At 34.0% G+C, this 18,685-nt stretch overlaps 1 protein-coding gene across 3 annotated transcripts; it reads right to left on the bottom strand.

Moving 5' to 3' along the window:
* Window positions 1-212: 212 nt before the first annotated feature.
* MYPT-75D (Myosin phosphatase targeting subunit 75D) lies at window positions 213-18,475 on the bottom strand. 3 transcript variants are annotated; one of them, XM_088030289.1, is made up of 8 exons: window positions 18,261-18,475; window positions 9,153-9,429; window positions 5,236-5,437; window positions 4,283-4,526; window positions 3,834-3,959; window positions 3,707-3,782; window positions 3,440-3,657; window positions 213-1,336 (listed from the first exon to the last, which is right to left on the bottom strand). In XM_088030289.1, the coding sequence occupies exons 2-8, from the start codon at window positions 9,382-9,384 to the stop codon at window positions 854-856; spliced, it is 1,581 nt and encodes a 526-aa protein (XP_087886415.1). In that variant the 5' UTR covers window positions 9,385-9,429; window positions 18,261-18,475; the 3' UTR covers window positions 213-853. The 3 variants fall into 3 exon arrangements, with proteins under 3 accessions (XP_087886415.1, XP_087886416.1, XP_087886417.1); XM_088030290.1 differs by lacking the exon at window positions 18,261-18,475 and adding an exon at window positions 11,600-11,688; XM_088030291.1 differs by lacking the exon at window positions 18,261-18,475 and having other exon boundaries at window positions 5,236-5,453; window positions 9,153-9,221.
* Between the last annotated feature and the right edge of the window lie 210 nt (window positions 18,476-18,685).

Genomic DNA, 18,685 nt, shown 5'->3' on the forward strand with positions numbered 1-18,685 from the left:
GCAATAAATTATGTTAAATCATCGGCAGCTACAGATAATATTGGAGTTTAATTAAACCGACCATTTTTAAATTAAATAATAATTGGAATAAAATTGATGATAAATTATCTTCAAATTAGATAAGACCAGACAATGCTTGAGTGGATGTAGATGTTACCAACACTTCAAGAAATTGAGAGTTTGTTTCCACTTAAGTAAAAGTAATAATGAGATTCACACAACAAAATAAATTTTATTCTAAGAAAAAATTTGATACAAAATTCGTTACATTTTTTGAATCTCTGGACTGACAAGCCTAAATGTTTCAAATCAGAATTAATTTAAATTCTTATTCTATGAATAAATAACAAAATTAAAATATTTACATTAGTTCTCGGCATAGTTCTGTACTCTACTATTTACAAAATTATTGCTTTACATCTGAATAAACAGAAACCATCAATATCAACGGTAGAAAAAATAAATTGTAATCTCTCTGAACCAACAACTGAATATTAAGGCCTTTTTCTTAACAATCTTGTAGGTGATCCAACCTAGGCACTTATGAAATTGTTCCTGCTTTCAAACAAGCAATAAAAAAATTAAGTTAACGAAATAAGTCTCTTCGTAATAAATAGCGCAACGTTTCATTACAATAATAAAAATATAAAAGGGAGTACAAATGTAAATATAAGTACCTTACTATAAAATATTAAGTACTATGTAATAATAACGTCTCCAAAAAATGGAAGAAAGTCTATAAAATACGAACACCAATCACATGAAATTAAGTACAACATTTTTGCTTCGGCAAATCATGCTTATCACAAGTTTGGAATGTAGTCAATTAAAAACCTAATACTGTCAGTACCTATTACTGAACAACACAGCACCGCTTCGATTTTGAATATCCGACGTTTTCTTCAGCCGTTTCTCCCGTGAATCTGACGATATCTGTGACAGGACTCGCCGATTCATCACTCATACTTCCCATAGGTGAAGTAATACTGTTAACATCTGAAGAATTGTTCCTGATCTGCATTCGCTGCTTCTTCAAATTGGCTAAAGTGCCATTACCGTTAATGGTAACGACTACATGGACAGTCACTTTACCATTAACATCAGTAGTATAGGAGTTTTCTTTCGAATCAATCAGATGGTTTTCTATCATCGAATCGTCATCTTTTCCTTCGGGAGCTTTGCGGTTCTCGAATACCTGGAGAGCGGTTGAGTCGGATGGCGACGTGATGATGGGCTCTGGATTATTATTTGTACTAAACGTGGAGGCTTTGTTGTTGTTGTTGACGGGCTTCGGGGGCGGCTGGATCGGAGGGCTGGGCTCGGAATTGCTCAAACCCTACAAAAAAGATTTTAAGAGAAGATAAATACCAATTATGTCAATTAAGATGCGAATAAAAGAAATTAGAAACCTGTTTTGTGATTAAACTTGTGTAATTCGGTTTTTATGAATAGAAATGGATGAGTTTCATTTCTTAATTATTTTCTACAGTTCGTAAAGTTCCATTCGATTTTTTGCTTCCTGGGACTGTGGAAGATTTATGATAAACTTTTGTCAGAATAAAAATTTTGCGACAGTATTTATACATAAACCTACTTTAGAACTCGAGAATTTGAAGAATGGAAGTTGGGCTGTATTATTTCCGAACTGTTAACTTTCATTTAGCTAAAACTTTCTGTTTTAAATAAAATTCCCATAAACTAACCCCTTAAAAAATCCTTACGGTTTATATGAAAATTCAGCCTTTTCACGAAGTCAGCATGAATATTAATGACCGTTAAACATTTAAAATTCGCTTGTACAAACTCACTTTATAGGACAAGCATACCACGGCGTTATTTTTCTTCTTCTTCATAGCTCCCAACGCTCAATAACACATTCCACATCACAAAACCGACTGCACAAATCAAAAGTCATTTTTCGTAAATATTCAACTTAAATTATACAACTCAGTTTCACTCCAAGAATTTATTAAATTCATAGCGCACACGAGGCAACTTATTTCTTCTAACGAACTTTCGTGTTAATTCATATGCTCAGTGATAGGAAACAATGAAATTCCGCTTGATTTCTATAGAACTGACGGCAACAAATTGGAAACAATTAAAAATAAAAGACGTCTAATGGTTTCACTGAAAACATTATTTGATTCGTAATTTCACAATCGCGATTTTGATTTCATTACCGCGCGTTGTTGGTTCTTTTCATAAAAAGTAAAAGTGGTTTGACATAAGAAATTACATGTATTTATGTTATGATTTACATTAGTTTCACGTGGCTGGAACGCATTTGGCAACAATGATTGCATTCATTGCAATGTGCATTCAAAACAAACATGTGTGGCTTCGGTTTGTGAGTAATTTGGTGGGGAATTCAATTTTTTCTTGTGAAATTGGAGCGCCGGCGAAGGAGAAAGAAATTACATAAAATGCATAAAAGCGGTCAATTAAACTTCCCTATCCCTATTTATTAGTTTTCCTTCAGCTTTTCACCGACTCAACCAAAATATGTACATATTTGCCGCGAAAACGAAATAATCTCGAACTTTTCAAGTCAGCGAAACAGCCCGAGTTTCCCACCAAGTTTTTGCAAATCCAAGCATTAAATATCAAACTTATATAACTTTTGCGCTTCTATTAAGCTTGGAAGCTCAAAATGACTCTTCTGAATTATTTAAACAAAAAAGTCCAATAAAAAACAAACTGTTTGTCATCATTAACGCATCATTGGCTTTTAATTAAGTGGAAAATTTGTATTAATTCCAATTTGAAGTCATCACGGTTGAGGTAAATTATGGAGAAATGATACTTGACGGATGCAGCGGACACAGAATGTTTTAATCTAAACCTGACGACTTTGTGAAAAAAGAACAATGCTCAAATATTTTTTTCATTGCAACAAGAACCACAATTTCACAGCATGCAACTTCATTATGTTCTTTCGGAAAATTCCGACATAAAAAACTTCCAAGTTCATCAACTAACGTAAACATTCAAAATTCAGCATCGCTCGCTCTGTTGCTAATGCCAGTGTTTCATGTAGCATTAATGAAAATTTAATCAAAAGTAATAATGCCTTCGTAGAAATTTTCAGCGCCATTGTTGTTGAGAGTTGGTTTCCAGCTGAGAAAACGGAAAAGTTAAACTAGTGTTTACATTGCCTCAAACATTTGAATGAAGTTGGGGAAAGCAAAGAAAAAGAATAAGCGCGATTTCGTTGTTCATTCATGAAAGCTTCAGGAACTTCAATATTTGACGTGGTCTTGAGTTTATGATGTTTGACGAACTCTTCAGGGTCCAAAGGAGTGGAATTTGGGGGCAATTATACGGAAAACATGCTTGAAGAGGAACGAATTTATGCGTGCAAGCAACCAACAATACATCGGTGGCCCGTAATTGCCGTTTAACCATATAAAACAATTGTTTTTATATTAAAACTCACTTTATTCTCAGCCTGTACCCGTAGCCTGGCTTCTTCGACGGCATCTCTTCTCGCTGTAAGTCCTTTATCTCTCAACGAAGTCCTTCTCACCGATTGCGTTCTCGTATTACTACTCTGAGATCTCCTAACTTTCCTTTTAGCTTCAGCTTGCCTTTTGATCTCTTGTTCAGTTCGTAACTCTAAAATGCGATCTTTGATTTCGGGATCCTCGCAGATATCTACAACAATCATAAAAATCCACGCAAACTTTTGATTGAATTTCTATACCTGCTGGGGTTTCGTCATGTTTGTTCTTAGCGTTGAGATCGGCGCCGGCTTGAGCCAGCATTTCCAAAACTTCCACCTATTAAAATATTCAGTTAGCAAAAAGTTTTGAATTTAATGCAAGAGTTACATGTCCCCAACAAGCGGCTGCATGTGATGGCTGCCAATCGTCTTTATCTCGAACATCCGTCCTGACGTTGTGGTCCAGTAAAAATTCGACAACGCTCAAATAACCGTTTGCGGCCGCGATATGTAACTGTAATAGAGAAATATTATTACTTGATGAGGAAATGCGCGAAGCGTAGACGTCTGAAATTTTATTACGAAGTTCATATTACATTTTCCGACGTAAATATTTACTAAATACGTGTATTACGTTGACACAGTTGCAAGATTTCTCTGTAACGCCAGCTCAACATTTAATTCATTATTATTCATCCCGCCGTAAAGTTAATTCCAAACAAGTAATCTTAATTAAAATTTTAAGAGCAAACCATCAATGTTACATAAACTCGCTCTTTTCATGCAACAAAGTTTGAAAGCCGTATTAAAAAAGTCAGATTCAATTTTGATACGTACCGGAGTGGCCCCTTGAGAATCGTACGCTTCCAAATCTCCATGATTTTCAGCGATTTTTTTCACATCCGCCAACATTTGTCTTTCGGTAGCAGCTCTCGTATCGTCGATCAACTGTTGAGTAACCCCGCGTTTCGCCATTTCACCCTCAATGTAATCCAGCGCTGCTTCGTCTTCACAAATATCGTAAGGCATGTTTCCATCTGCATTGACGGCCAGGAGATTTGCTCCACGAGAGATGAGCATTCTGAAAAGGTCGGAAGTGAAATGAGGATTTCGCATTTATAAAAAGTTGGATTTTCGAATTATAATTAAAATCTGGCGGATAATAAGAGTCGGAAGGAGCTGTGGATCATTTAATTTCAAAGCATCAAAGAGGTTTCAAAATTAAAAATGCCGATACTAGAATGGTATGTAAATATCATCTTCGAAGTTTTCAAATTATGTAGAAGCATGTCTATATTTTATTTAGACGGAAATTCGGGGGCTCAAAGCGCTTTTTGCACATCAAAAAACATTTTTCTTCTCCAACAGAAATTTAAGAGTTTTATGCCTAAACAGACATTTGCTTGAACTTCGGTGTGGGAAATTTTATTGCTGTTCACAAATATCCCCGCGCATTTATTCTTGAGAAAAAACCCCAAATTTCAAACTTTTCCGCTTTCATTTCAATCAGTAAAACTCAATTTTACAGCTCCACAAAAATTCCTTTGATCGTCTCCTTTTTTCAAGGTATTAGTATGCGACCCTTCCACACTCCGTAAAAAACCCAATTAGAGAAACACGCCTCTCGTTCGTCAAAACTAAATTTTTCCCAAATAAAACCCAACATTAATTACAGCATCGATTTATCTTTCAAGCAAAGTCGTTACAAACCCAACAAGTTCTATTAAACTTTCTGCACATACTGGCGAACCCAATTACTGCTTTTACAGCTTTGAAATTCAAAATTTTACCTGACGAGTTTGATGTGTCCACAAGTGGCAGCTGCATGCAACGGCGTCCACTTCTCGCTGTCTTCGGCGTTGACGTTGGCGTTGTATTCTAGAAGGAGAAGTAGCATGGCTTCGTTGTTATCTATACAACATTGATGGAGGGCTGTTAAACCGTCTTCGTTGCAGGAGTCTGGACTTACGCCCTTTAGAAGTAAGCGGCGCACTGCAGTGGAAAAAGACTGTTGAATAATCGGTTAGGAGAAGGAATATAAAAATAAAGTTGAGAATGCGCTAGTTTTGGAACAACCTCCAGATAATGCGACAAATTCAATTGAGAAGTCGGAGCTCGTGGAAAAATAAATGAGAGCGATTTTCTGTAGAATCTGCTTCCTTCATATTCTTTACAGCGAACTTTTAAGCAATTTAGACCGAACATCGTGGACTCTAGTTTCATATTTGTAACGAGATTAGTAAAAAAAATGAGTTTACAGAGATTGCCGAGCCCAATATTCTTGAGGTCGTTTATTATTGTCTGATTATTGCTGTGGCTTAGTGTAATTTTTTACCACTGGTTTGGTTTTCAAATCTCAAAATAGTGTGGATGAACAAGCTTTTCGTAACTTTTAATGGCAATATGAGTTCCGCCAACATTTCTTGAATATTCCACTCCACAACAGCCCTCGAAATTTAATTGAACAAGAAGAAAACTTGGCTAAATTAAAATTTAAAAATTATTCCAATAATGCCTTCGTAATCTTTCACACATTAACGCGGCTAAAGGCGGTGTTATCGGCTGTAAGACCTGTTTCCATTGATTTTACAACCAAGTAATTAAATATCAATTCTGGGGCAACACCGAAGCACAAAGAAACGAGATTCCTATCGATTTTGCAACAGGCAACAATATTTGTTTATTCTCTAATGAAAGCATTTTGACTGTTGCAAAAACAAATTTGTTTGATTAAATAAAGTACCACTCATCATTACGCCCCCTGAAAATCGTGTCTGAAAATAGAGTCGCAAATACTCTTATTGGCTTATTTCATAATGTAATTTAGTTGAATCGATAAAATGAATGGTTCTATTTTAAGCTCATATTTCCACTTTGGTAAGAATCAATTAGAGGAAACGCGTCGGAAAAGAAAAGATAAAATGAAATGTAAGTGTTATGAGGTTGACCTCTAGCTAAACCTCCATAATTCATTTCTGTGAAAAATAATGGTAGAAACGATTTTTGGAAGTTTTAACTTTTCTATTATAAACGGATTTGATCAGAGAGAAATTCCAAGAATTTTCAAAGTTAACTAAAGTAATGAAATGTTTGCAAGTTGAATATTGATCTGTGGGAGCAGAGATTACTCGAGCTTTTGTTTAAGCGCTCTATAAGCTTGAATAATGAAACACAGTTGACAATACATGGCCTAAGTGAGTAATCAAACAAGTTGTTTCGATAACAAATTACTAATTCAGAAACGACTTCAACAAAGTTACTAGAAACTTTACATTTACCACGTTTTGGTGATATTGTTTTACTCGATGCACCATTTTATTCTGAAACGCACCGGTTCTATAAAAACAACCTCTCACGTGCCTTCCCAAAAGCGCAAATTGGTTGAAAATTCAATTTGGTTTACAACTCCGCCGGAAAATAAATGAGACCAATTTTGAACGCAAAAATCTACTCGTCTTTCAATTATATTATTTTTTATCACTGCACTTTTTGGCTTCTGCAGAGGTACATACTTCCCCAGTTGAACGACATAAATAATCAAAAATAATTATAACCCCAATCCCCCCCCCCATCCCCCTTCGGTAAATATACCAAATTAAAAAATTTAATTTTGTCCATTCAAATACATTTCAGTCGATATCTACCTTGAATTAGTATAATGATCCAAAATCCAACAATTTTAGTAAATGAAAATGAATGATTGCGTGTTGTCTGGGCACGTCACATGCAACGAAAAACTTCGAAAGTAACATTTTTCAAACAGGTAAACTAAAATAATTTGTTTAAACATATTTGCACAGTCCAATTTCGTGTTATTTTCGCACAGCAAATATCCATTGTTGCCAACCTGCGAAATTACCTGCTCCACGCATCAGTGATATATGTTTACCATCTTCGTGTTAAAATTCCACCTGTACTTTACACCCCCTAAAAACGCTTCGAATTTGCATGAAGTGTAATGAAGCACAAAATCGAGTTAAACCGAAAGAGTAGCTTTACCAGAAACAATAGCTCCATGTTTGTTCACGGTTCTTTAATTAACTAACTTGATTAATTTAAGTAAATACTAGTCATTCTATTTGCTAATCTTGACTCAGAGAGTAATAAATTAAATTCTCGACGCGACGTCTCTTATTTTCTCAAAAAATAAACATACTGTATAAGACAAGTTCATGAGAAGAAACACAAGATTTTTTTGCATTCTCATGCTCCGGAAAGATTATTTTTCATTGTACGAAATTGGTATCGAAATGTCGCGTTCCCATAAAAAGTAATAGTCTTCAGAAACAGTGTCGTGGAAAGGTGTAATTTGTTATTCTCTTCCTCCAAGTTATTGTTTTTCAATTGCTGCGGTTTATGGTCTCACCCTCATAACGTGAAACAAGATACAGAATCGTCATAAGCCATAAATGGCACAGAACCGGGTCACAGTGGAAAAAGAGCTTGAGGAATGGAATGTTGTTGATTATAAGTTGTTAATTGATTAAGATGCACATTACGCGAATTTTTGCTTAATGGAATTCGAACAGGAGATTCGGAAAATTCTTGGAAGTTTATTTTCAGTCTAAAATTTACGAAGACTTATCTGTCTTGTGAAAATTAAAGGTAAAAGCTGATGAGTTAAATAAATTTATAAAATCAAACAAACAAATTAGCACAAAAACGAAAACTTTAAATTAAAAAAATCAAGATTATACTTAATATAACTCTGGTAATCAGGTTGAATGTAAACAAGTATATTTTTATTTTTGTTCACATTCACCTTGTTTGATTACAAATATTGTTTCTGAAAAATAATTCCATCATTTACACGATATAATTAATTGATTGACACTTTTCAATTACAATCAGCCATAATTTTTCAACTGAAACTTTTCATTCATTGAGACCCAACACCACTAAAAAAATCTATTCCATCAATAAACGGAATAAAAACTCTCGAAATTAAAAAGGAAAAAATTTAAAGAAAAATTGACAATTATAAGCAGAATAAATTGTACCTATGCTAAAGTCTCTTGTTTCTCTGATAAAAAAGACGAAATGTGTTTCGTAAAAATTCGGAATTTTAGGTGCGCATCCACCACCTTTAAAATCCGATGTTTTCGTAGTTCTGTGAACAATCAAATTTCTTTTTTCGCATAATATTAAAAAAGACAAACAAGAAACACGTCAACAGATTTCTTTAATACGAAAATTTGACAAAACCAATTCCTCAACTTTTTTGTGTGCAGTAAAAAGTAATTATTATTCCGCCTCAAATTCCCATTTCAGACAGCTTCCATCCAATTGTATTCACAGCAGCTTCTCCGTTTTACCTGTTGTACAAATTTATTTAAGCAAGCAATTTTCGCCCATTTTCCATGAATATGGATGAATCCAACTTGGTCTGCTTGGTTTTAACATTTCATCAGCGGTGTAAACCTCTCCAAACCCAAATATTTATTAAGCCGACACCAGACCTCTCTGTGTAAACACCTTTACGTAATACTTAGAAATTTTTATGAAAATCTAGGTAAAAGAATCCAATTAATCGAAAACGATTGGTTTTTATTTCTGAATATAGAGAGACGCGGATTTATTAAGACAACAACAGTTGGTAAACACTGGTCGAGTATACGTAAACATGCGGAATTAGAAAATGTATCGACCGAATAAATATTAGATCACGCGAGAAAAAGAGTTTTGTTATGATTACTTATTTGATTACCTTCATCGATGTCATTTCGAGCCGCCGCCTCCAGAAGCACGACACTATCATTAAAATAAATACTCCTCTTGTTGGATTTTTGTTGTTTCGACGTCTTCCTGTTGAATTCCTTTTCTTTCTGAACCCACACTTTGAGTTGTTGGTTTCTTCTTTTTCGCGCCAATATTAGTCGTTCTTGAGTCGGCATCTGCTCAACGTGAGGCATTTCCTGGATCAGATCGGAATGCTCCATTTTGATGTTTTTTTTTCGTTTTGGTCTAGGAAATCACATCAAATCCTGTAAAATATAATCGGCTTTAGTGGAGGGTGCTCACCACAAGAGGCGATATCACATACTGCCCGCTGCAAGCAGAATAAACGGGAAAGAATAATAGCGCAAACACTGGTTTACGTTAAAGGGAGGAAGACGGCTAATTAAAAAGGGACCAAAATACGTTACGCCACGATTTAATTAATTATGAAGAACAATAGTGACACAGATGGCGTGTAAACGACAAGGTTTTTTTATTGGGGAAATATTTGCGGGCTGAAATTAAAGATTAAAGTGGAATAAAAGAGATTAAACAAAAATATTCTTCAACAAATCTTTATTTATATCGTCATTACACGCCAACGTCACCCCTTATCTTCTAAAAAACAATGAGCTTAGCACGCGCTTATTTACACTACTCCTCGGAATTCGTCCTTATAAATTTCGGTGCAAATTGGTGACGTTTTAGATTGATAGCGACTTTACACCCCCATCGCCAGTCCATAAATTCACCCATGTTGCCAACATAACCAAATTAAAACGGACGTTTACAAGAGAAATCAATTTTGCGTTGTTCTAATTCGCACATTTAGGCATATTGGTTTATGTTATGCACACAAAGTTCACAGACTTACTTCTCGGTGTTATTAAAATAAATTCGAGTGAGATTTCAGTCTTTCGTCGGTTTTACAACGCAAACTTCCGCATGCAGTGGAAGAAATAGAAAAGGAATTTGTGATGGAGACAAAAAATGAATCTAATTAAATCGTGTCAGTTCTATAAAGAAAGTGGCCACAGCTCCGATTCTCCTTCTAGGTAATTAAATTTTAGTAATTGAGACACTAATTGGCTTTATCATCAGTAAAACAAGGTCAAGGACGTGTTTTAACAAGGTCAGTGAGAATTTTTTGTACCGAAAATTAATAGATCGTTGCAATCATTAGAATTTTCCCGAAAACCAGAAACACTACTTTTAACAATACCGACGCCTTGAATAGAACATTTCCACTTTTACATTTTCTCAGAGACATCCACACTCATAAAGAAGTCAGTGAATCGGACCAAAATGCGAAATTTCCTTGAACTGAAGACTCAAATTCTTCATCATATCGCTGTTCAAACAGGATAACACAGCTCTGGTCTTTTCATGGCGTTCTTTCATATTTAATCAGACGCATTTAAGTACAAAAATGTGCCTCTGAAAACATTTTTGAGAGCAAGCATGTGGAGTATTTAACAAAAATCTGACGGCGAGCAAAACTGGAATTTATAGAGCTAAAATGTCTAACACACTAAAATAATTTTATGTTATGTCCTAATAGAATTCCACTCCTTTCAGTATTGATTTGGGAGTGTTATATTTTAGACGATGAAGAATTTAGCATGAAATGACTCATGATCTCTGAGATTAACAATTTATTAAGCGGATTAGCTGCAAGTTAAATAGACGAGTACATATTTACAGACTTCTCGCTGCTGATATTATTTGCTAGATGTAAATATACAGACTGTTCATCAAAATCGAGATTTACAAGACTCAATATCCTTCAAAAATAACAACTTATGTTTTTTGCTTTTACAGGTACATACAATTTTTAAACCTAATTCCTTGCCAAGCAACTTTGTTTATCCTTCGGCTACTTTAATCTCCAAGTAATCGTATGAATAACCTTAGCGCTGATTGTAAGCAGATCAAAACCTTATCACAAAAACAATTTGCTCATTTCGGTGGAACTCAAGTGGCATTTTACCCATGTCTTTGTCTATTTCCATTTGAAGTCGTCATTTCATTATTTCAAATTTAAATACACTCTATTGTTATCTCTTCGGAGGAGTCCAGTGTAATTTATGCAATGCACGTCCGTGCTTTAATTTTCACACATTTCCGCATGACTCCAAATTCAAGAGTAAACGATCCGGAATTTAATCCTGAAATAGTGAATTATAGATTCCACTGAAACATTGAACATTTAGATAGAACCAGCCAAATAAACACCGAAAAAGTCAATTTTCTTTGTAAAACAAACAATGGTTCTCATAACAAACAACCGCTTCCGGTTATCTATCAGCGATAAGAAGAACAAAAGTAACATAATTCAAGAAGTAGCGTTTTGGTCCATTTTTTCAGTGACAGATCGCAAAATCTCCCATTTGTGACGTTAGCCAGGATGAATATTGAAACGGGGATAAAACTCACATGATTTATGGTATTATTTCAGTTCCTCCACTTTGGATTCTGTCACTAACACAGGTGTTAAGGTTATCGATTTCAACATCCGACAAAATTTTGTAAATGAAAGTATCTTATCATCAGACTCATGCTCGTGAAATTGCGTTATCGGTAGAAAAGTATGCGATTTAAGTGTTGGTGGTATTATCAGTTCGCTGATAATTAGATTATATTATTAGCGCTTCGGTTTGATCACTCACATCATGATCAAATTATTAGAAATATCGCTTTATAGAAAGTTCAGTTGCGTTTACCCCCACAGGTCATCGCCTTAGTGAGGTGGTAATTGCTGTAGCCATGCATGTCGAGTGATGTTCAAACGACATTCTTCCGTCCTTTCAACAGTCGAATGACCTTTTTAAACCTACATAATTAAACTACTGAAAAAAAGGTGCTGTGGTAGTAATTTACCCATTACAGTGAACTACAATTTCATTAATTAAAGGCCAGAATAGGGAGAGACGGTACTGTTCTTTTGTGTAGTGAGACGAATTCTTGCAAACACGGAACAACGGTAACTTTTTCCTTCATTTCTACGAAACGTTCGTTTAGGCGTTTGAGGGCTTATCGGCTTTCGAGCACATTTTTATCGAAGTTTTTATGACGAATTTGAACTCATTGGTTTTCATGCCGATTTCTTCCAGCGACATTTTCTGAACTTATGTGCTACTTCTCTAATCTGAACGTCAATAAGGTCTGAATCAATGATTGGAGGTTTTAGGGTCAAATAAAGCACGCGAAAATGTATTTAATTTTTCTTAAAAAGCAACTATTTTCATGGTCAAACCAACATATTTTTAGAATGTTTATACTATGAATCCACCTAAAGTTTTTCCAAAGCTCTAAAAATAAGTCTCATTCAACGCATTACTTCTATCGTAAAATCTCTCTGAAATTTCACAAATAGTGTTCATAGTTTTTGAACGCCGATTTTTCTTCTTGCAAGTGAGTAAAAGCACGCAAAAAACGGAGTGACATAATTGAATATTGTTATCCTGAATCTTTAACGTGTTAACTATAAAATTTCAAAACTAAACATGACCGCACGCGTTGGGCTAATATTTATTTGCCTTTTAAGGTGCGAGGCAGACTTTATAACTATTCGAATCATTTAGCATTTGTTACGCAATCTTTATATAAGCAAATTCAGGTAATTTAGCGGAATTATAGACTGTCAGTTAAATAATTGAGCAAATATTAAAACACAATTAGCTTATACGAACTTTATCTACATCTTGGTAATTAAATTATGGTATTAAAGACAGATTTCATTGTGGATTGATATTTTAAATTAGTAGTTTCTGAATGGCTCTAAAAATAAATACGGTGGTAGATTAGAGAATATAAAACTCGAAAAGATAAAATAATCTATGTGGTAAACATTTTATGTCAATATATCAATTTTAACAATGAAACGCATAACAGTTCCAAATAAACATTTCATATGTAATTTTGGGATAAAAGTGTAATTAATATTACACTACACAAATTTGCGTTATTAAATTAATATTTCAGAGAACAAAGTAAATATTTATTTTTATCATTTATAATAAATTTTTAAAACATAAATAATTCAATTACTCTAAATTGTATGTATTCCTTATGATCTTTCTTTGCTAGAACTTTGCTTCTTCACAAAAATTTTAATCCGCAAACTTAATGTTTTCCTCCTACCTCCTACACATTCATCACTTTCATTTTATGCGGTTTCAAAAGATTTTTACGATTTTGTTGAGATAATGATTAATTAGCGGCTAACAATTCACTATTCTACTTCTATTTGGACGACGATAGTTCACTTTTTCCTTTACATATTAATAAGTTTTTGTTCCACTTCTCTCAGACTTTCGATCCCAAAAGTGGTCGTTCCTTGACTGACATTTTTCGCTCCATTCTGCTGATAAAAACTAGATTAAATTTACGAATCGTTAAACCAAAGTCAATAACAAAACCGCCTTCAACTTTTTCTTTTAATTTATTCCAGAGAAAAGGTCACTGTTTACTTAATTTAAATCTTTACCACTCCGAAAACTAATTTAATATTGTTCTGAGTGGAATTTTATACTAAAATGTCACGGGACATTGACCTTCTTGAATTTTAATTTTCGATGTTTGAGCTATTCCTGACGGGAATCGTCCCGTTTTCCACACTTTCTGCACAATTTTAAAATAATTGCAGGAACTGACGCCACCGACAAAACTCCACTTTCTCTCGATATTAAAACTATTAAAATTGATCGTCTGACTAAAACAACGTTCATATTTTCGTTATGAGCGTGTCGGGAATTTGCTCGAAGAAAATGGAAAATGACAGTCCCCGATCTCCACAATCATTAAAGTCCTGGCATAGTCTCTGGGGAAGTCATGATCTCTGTTATTGAAAATTCACTTTCAATTCTCTCAATTCAATATGAGAGGGACAATAAAACGAAACAATCAGATATAAAATAAAATGTGACGGTTCAATTTTCCGCTTATTTATGTGATGATAAAAGGAGTTGAGCAATGCGGTGGAATTTAGGATTATTTCAGAGAAAGCAGGTAAATTTGATGTGACACGAATATATGCGGCCATTCGTGGAAGTTGAGGAGTACACGAGTTGTACATTAGGTCTCTAATTGTTTAGTGTGAAAATTAGAACAGCGCGTTTATTAAAATTCAAAATTTCATATTTTCAGCAAGCCCACTCGCTAATTGAACGTAAAATATCCCATGCAAGTGCCATTTTCACCACATAACCGACAGTTCCCGGATCCGCAGCCTCTCACTTCTTGCAAAATATTAACAATAACTTCATGTAAATATTTGCAACTGATTTGTCTTTCAAGGTGAGCATTTTTAATTTCTGCATGACTTTCTAAATCTATTATTAGCCGCATTTCGTTGATCGCTAATAATATCTAAGTTGAACCGAATCAAATTAAGAATCCGTTTCGTGGCACAAGATTTAAACTGTGATTAAAATGTGTTTAGCTGGGGGTGAAAACCGCAACGTGGATTTCATAACAAAACGGGTGCGACGGCATGCTAATCTACATCAGAGAGCAAAATTTCATCGGTTATTATTATTAAATTTATTGGTGGGATAAGCAAATTGTGGAAAAAAAAACTAGACGGTGGGAATAATAATTTTGCACAAACTTTATTTTTAGAAGCGTGATTCCATCAAGGGTGTTGGTTTGCAAGAGAATTAAATTATTCCTCGACTGATCATCTTCTATTTTTGAAGGAGCTGCAAACAAAGACTTTTTTCATGAGCACCGCAGAGACTACAGTTAGCAACGTTCGTTATCAACTCGGCAATAAATAACTTGGTAACCGACAGTTATAAGTATGACAGTTTCTGAAACGTCTTCAGCAAGTTCAACTTTCATTTTTGATTCACTTCGCGTCATATTTCAAACTGCATTTACGATCAATAATAGCGATGCAGTTCCAGTGGCTTTACGTAATTTCCTTAGCTCACACTATAATTAACAGAAAAGTGCCACTGCAACGGGAATAACTAGAAAATTATCTGTTTCTGTTATTTGTCATCGCTGTAACAGTTATCATAATTATTGTCTACGTGTGTTACCTACTTCTCTGAATGTTATTGATTTCTAGAGACATAATTTAAACTGATAAAATTAGTGGGAAAACAAAAACACGAAACTCCGAGTCGACACTAATAAAAATGTCAAAAGTTAGCAAGTTTTATTCTACGCTTTTCCGTGCGAAAAACTCATATTTTACGAAGAATTCAGAAAGGAATATTTGTCGGTTGGATTATTAGCGATGGACGCGACATAAATTCGTTGTAAAATTCATCAGATAAGGCGTGATTGCCTCATTTATATGAAAATGACAGCTTTTTCCAGTTTTCGATGTAATCTGATTTCTGATGTTGTCGATTTTTAATTTGACCGCAAAAATGTGATTCAAGCGGAAATTTTTATTGAAAGGATTTTCAAATGCGCGTTTAAAATATCTTTTTAAATCCAAGTTTCCAAAACTGACGATATGCATTACCTTCTAAACCACATTTTTTACAGAGAATGTTATTAAGTTTATTGCTAATGCTTCTACAATTTGGTGACCATATGACAAATGTGACAGTTCTTATGTGCCACCCCGCAGGAATTTTAAAAAAAATAAAAAAAAATCTCTACAGAAAAAATAAGGTTTAGAAATGCAACAATCATTTATACAGATACAGATACAAATACTTGAAGTAAAAGCAAGTCTAATTCATCCCTGTATTAAAATTTTATTTTATTTTATTGCACTTTATTGCTCGTCTCTCATGTGAGTACCTTATAAAATATGACATAAAAAATAAAAAATGATATTTTATTTTGTAATAAGAGCGTTTGCAAAACGAGACGAAGTAGAACAAGTGAACAGAAATCAATGGACTTAATAGCTCCGTTTTTTATCGATCTTAGTTTAGAAAATAAAAAAACGACTATTTTATATTCAACACGGAATTAACTTATATCTAATATCTATCATTATAATTAGTTATCAGTACATTTTTATAGTTATTTTAATCTACTGACTCCACTTCTAAGATATCATCTCCGTTTAAATCCGATAAAACTAATCAAGGATGTTTAAAACAGTACATACAATTGACACGGATTTGATTGATGGTGAATTAAAGACATCAACAGGAAACAGTACCAGTCACTTACTTATCCACTGCCAATTAAGGCGTCTTGAAGTAGGATAGTTCGATTGCTGGCAGTTTCGGTTTTATATCGTTTTTAATCGACCTAAATGTATAAAGAGCTCTGCTTTCATTTAACATGAAGAATGAAAGAAAAAATCCTTTTGACAGCTGTCACCGTTGTTTGAACCATTACTGCTGGTAGAGCATGACAAAAACGGTATAAATTGTACGTTATCGTGATAAAATTTTTCTTTCGTGTATTAGGTCGATGCAATTTTATTTCATTCAAATATTCATAAAGTAAGGCGGTCATTATGCATGCAACAGACTAAAGATATTACAATGAAGAGATGGGGTAATGAAGAAAGTCAATAATACACGTTTTAATTTAATTCTGTGGCTTATTATGAATTACTAAAAGTCTGATATCGTTTCGCTGAATACAAACATTTTTCATGAATTCGATAATACTTTAATATCTCAAAATTGGAGACAGGAAAGAGCAGCAGTCATCTTGAAAATTTGTTTAATTTGCATTAGATTGGTACCGTCAGAATTCGAGATTAAATGAAATAAAATCGGGATTCTTTTTCTTTCATTTTTCATTCCTAAACCTATGGCCAGGGAGTATTAATTAATTGCATTAGAATAGTCTTCAAAATTCGTAAAAACGTATTACCATCTATCATTGTGGAATTGCTGAGATGACTATTGAAGCAAATCGAACTGACTTACAAAACATTGATTGCAGTTTTAATAAATGCGAAAATTTTGATAATAACTAGCATTGCAAATGTCATAACATGTACTCATAATCATAACAATGTCGACAACAGTTGTAAAATCAAGGTAAAACATGCTGTCAAACAATACAATTTTTTTCATCACAGAATTACTAAAATAATCTCAAGTCTGAAAATGACAATTGAAACTATCGAAGTTCGAGTGGATTTTTTAGATCTTCTGATATGATATTATTAGAAATTAAGTGCTTATTAATAAATACAGTTGCGGTCATGGAATTTCGGACAATATCAAATGTCACGTGTGATTCACATTGTTTTTTCGCGAAATGACACAAATCCTATGCAAAATTACATACCAGAAAATATCTTTTTGTTTTCTACCGCAGAAATACAGCCAAATTTTGTGTAGAAACTGAGGCCTGTTTCCATAGAAACCAACAAAATCCGAATTAATTTTTGCACTAGGAGAAGAAGTAATTTGACTGTAAAGCTTCTTTTACAGCAATTTAAATTCAGAGCTTGCATATTACAAAAAATTATTCGTCCACCAACATTTCTAACTTGTCCGGAAACGGATTCTTTTTGTTTTAATGAAACAATTATCTGATTCTATATTTGATACACAAAATGAAGAATTAACAGAATGAAAACCACAGAAAAGAGAATTCCCATCCTTTTGTCTAAAAAACGAAATTGATGAAACATTGGGAATAACCAACAAACTTTTACTTTTTTAAATAGACGGAACATGTGTTAATGTCATTGTTAGTTGATGACGTCACAGTCAATTATTTCGCCGCTAACTGTCCACATCGTTCAAAACTGTCGCAAGGAAAATGATTAATTATCTGATTAATTCCTAAAATGACTAGCAAAATAAGACAATAGACTATCGAAGCGTTTGGGGAGTTCCAATGTCACCGACAAATTCTTGAAATACTTCCGGAACTATTGAACTTTCCGAGAAGAACAGTATTTTCACCAAAAAATTAGAAAAACTAAACTCATTATATTCTGTAATAAAATTATAATCTTTGTTACACTGATAAGGTGACAAACGTGGACAATAATAATAAAGGTCACAAAAAGTAGATAAATATTGTTAATAACTAGTTTATTTCGCCGCAAAACTTGCGGTAATTAAAACCGCACTCTGAAGGCTCCACGTTTTTAATAACAAAATTATTCTTTTGCAAATAAAAAATTTTTTTGAAAAACTTTTCTTACCTCTCCAAATAGGTTAACAACATTTTTAAGTCCTACACTTTACAATCGTCACTGAAAGTTCACTTATAAAGTTCACGTACACGTGTAATGTTAATAATTTCCACATTTTATTTGAATTTTGTACATTTTATCACGAAAACATTACAGATGTGTACACTGCAGTGCATTGCAGAGAACGGTTTTCGGATAAGCTCCACTGCATTTTACCAGTTTACGTTCTTTCACTTAACTACCTGCGCGAGTGTACCGCGTCGATGAAGAGGCGCGCAAACGTTTGGAGGAACTTGAACCGTTACAGCTTCCGTTAAGAATTATCAGCGTATCAGCGAGGATGTGGGGATGAAGAACTATTGCTTTAGGGGCTTCAAGCCACAAAGAATATGTTAAGCGTTGTCTAAAGGTTAAAGTGCAGTAGAAATATTGGT

The sequence above is a fragment of the Gnatocerus cornutus genome, chromosome 2 (genome assembly GCF_029298725.1).
Source record: "Gnatocerus cornutus isolate USDA-ARS CGAHR chromosome 2, icGnaCorn1.1, whole genome shotgun sequence".
NCBI lineage: Eukaryota > Metazoa > Arthropoda > Insecta > Coleoptera > Tenebrionidae > Gnatocerus > Gnatocerus cornutus.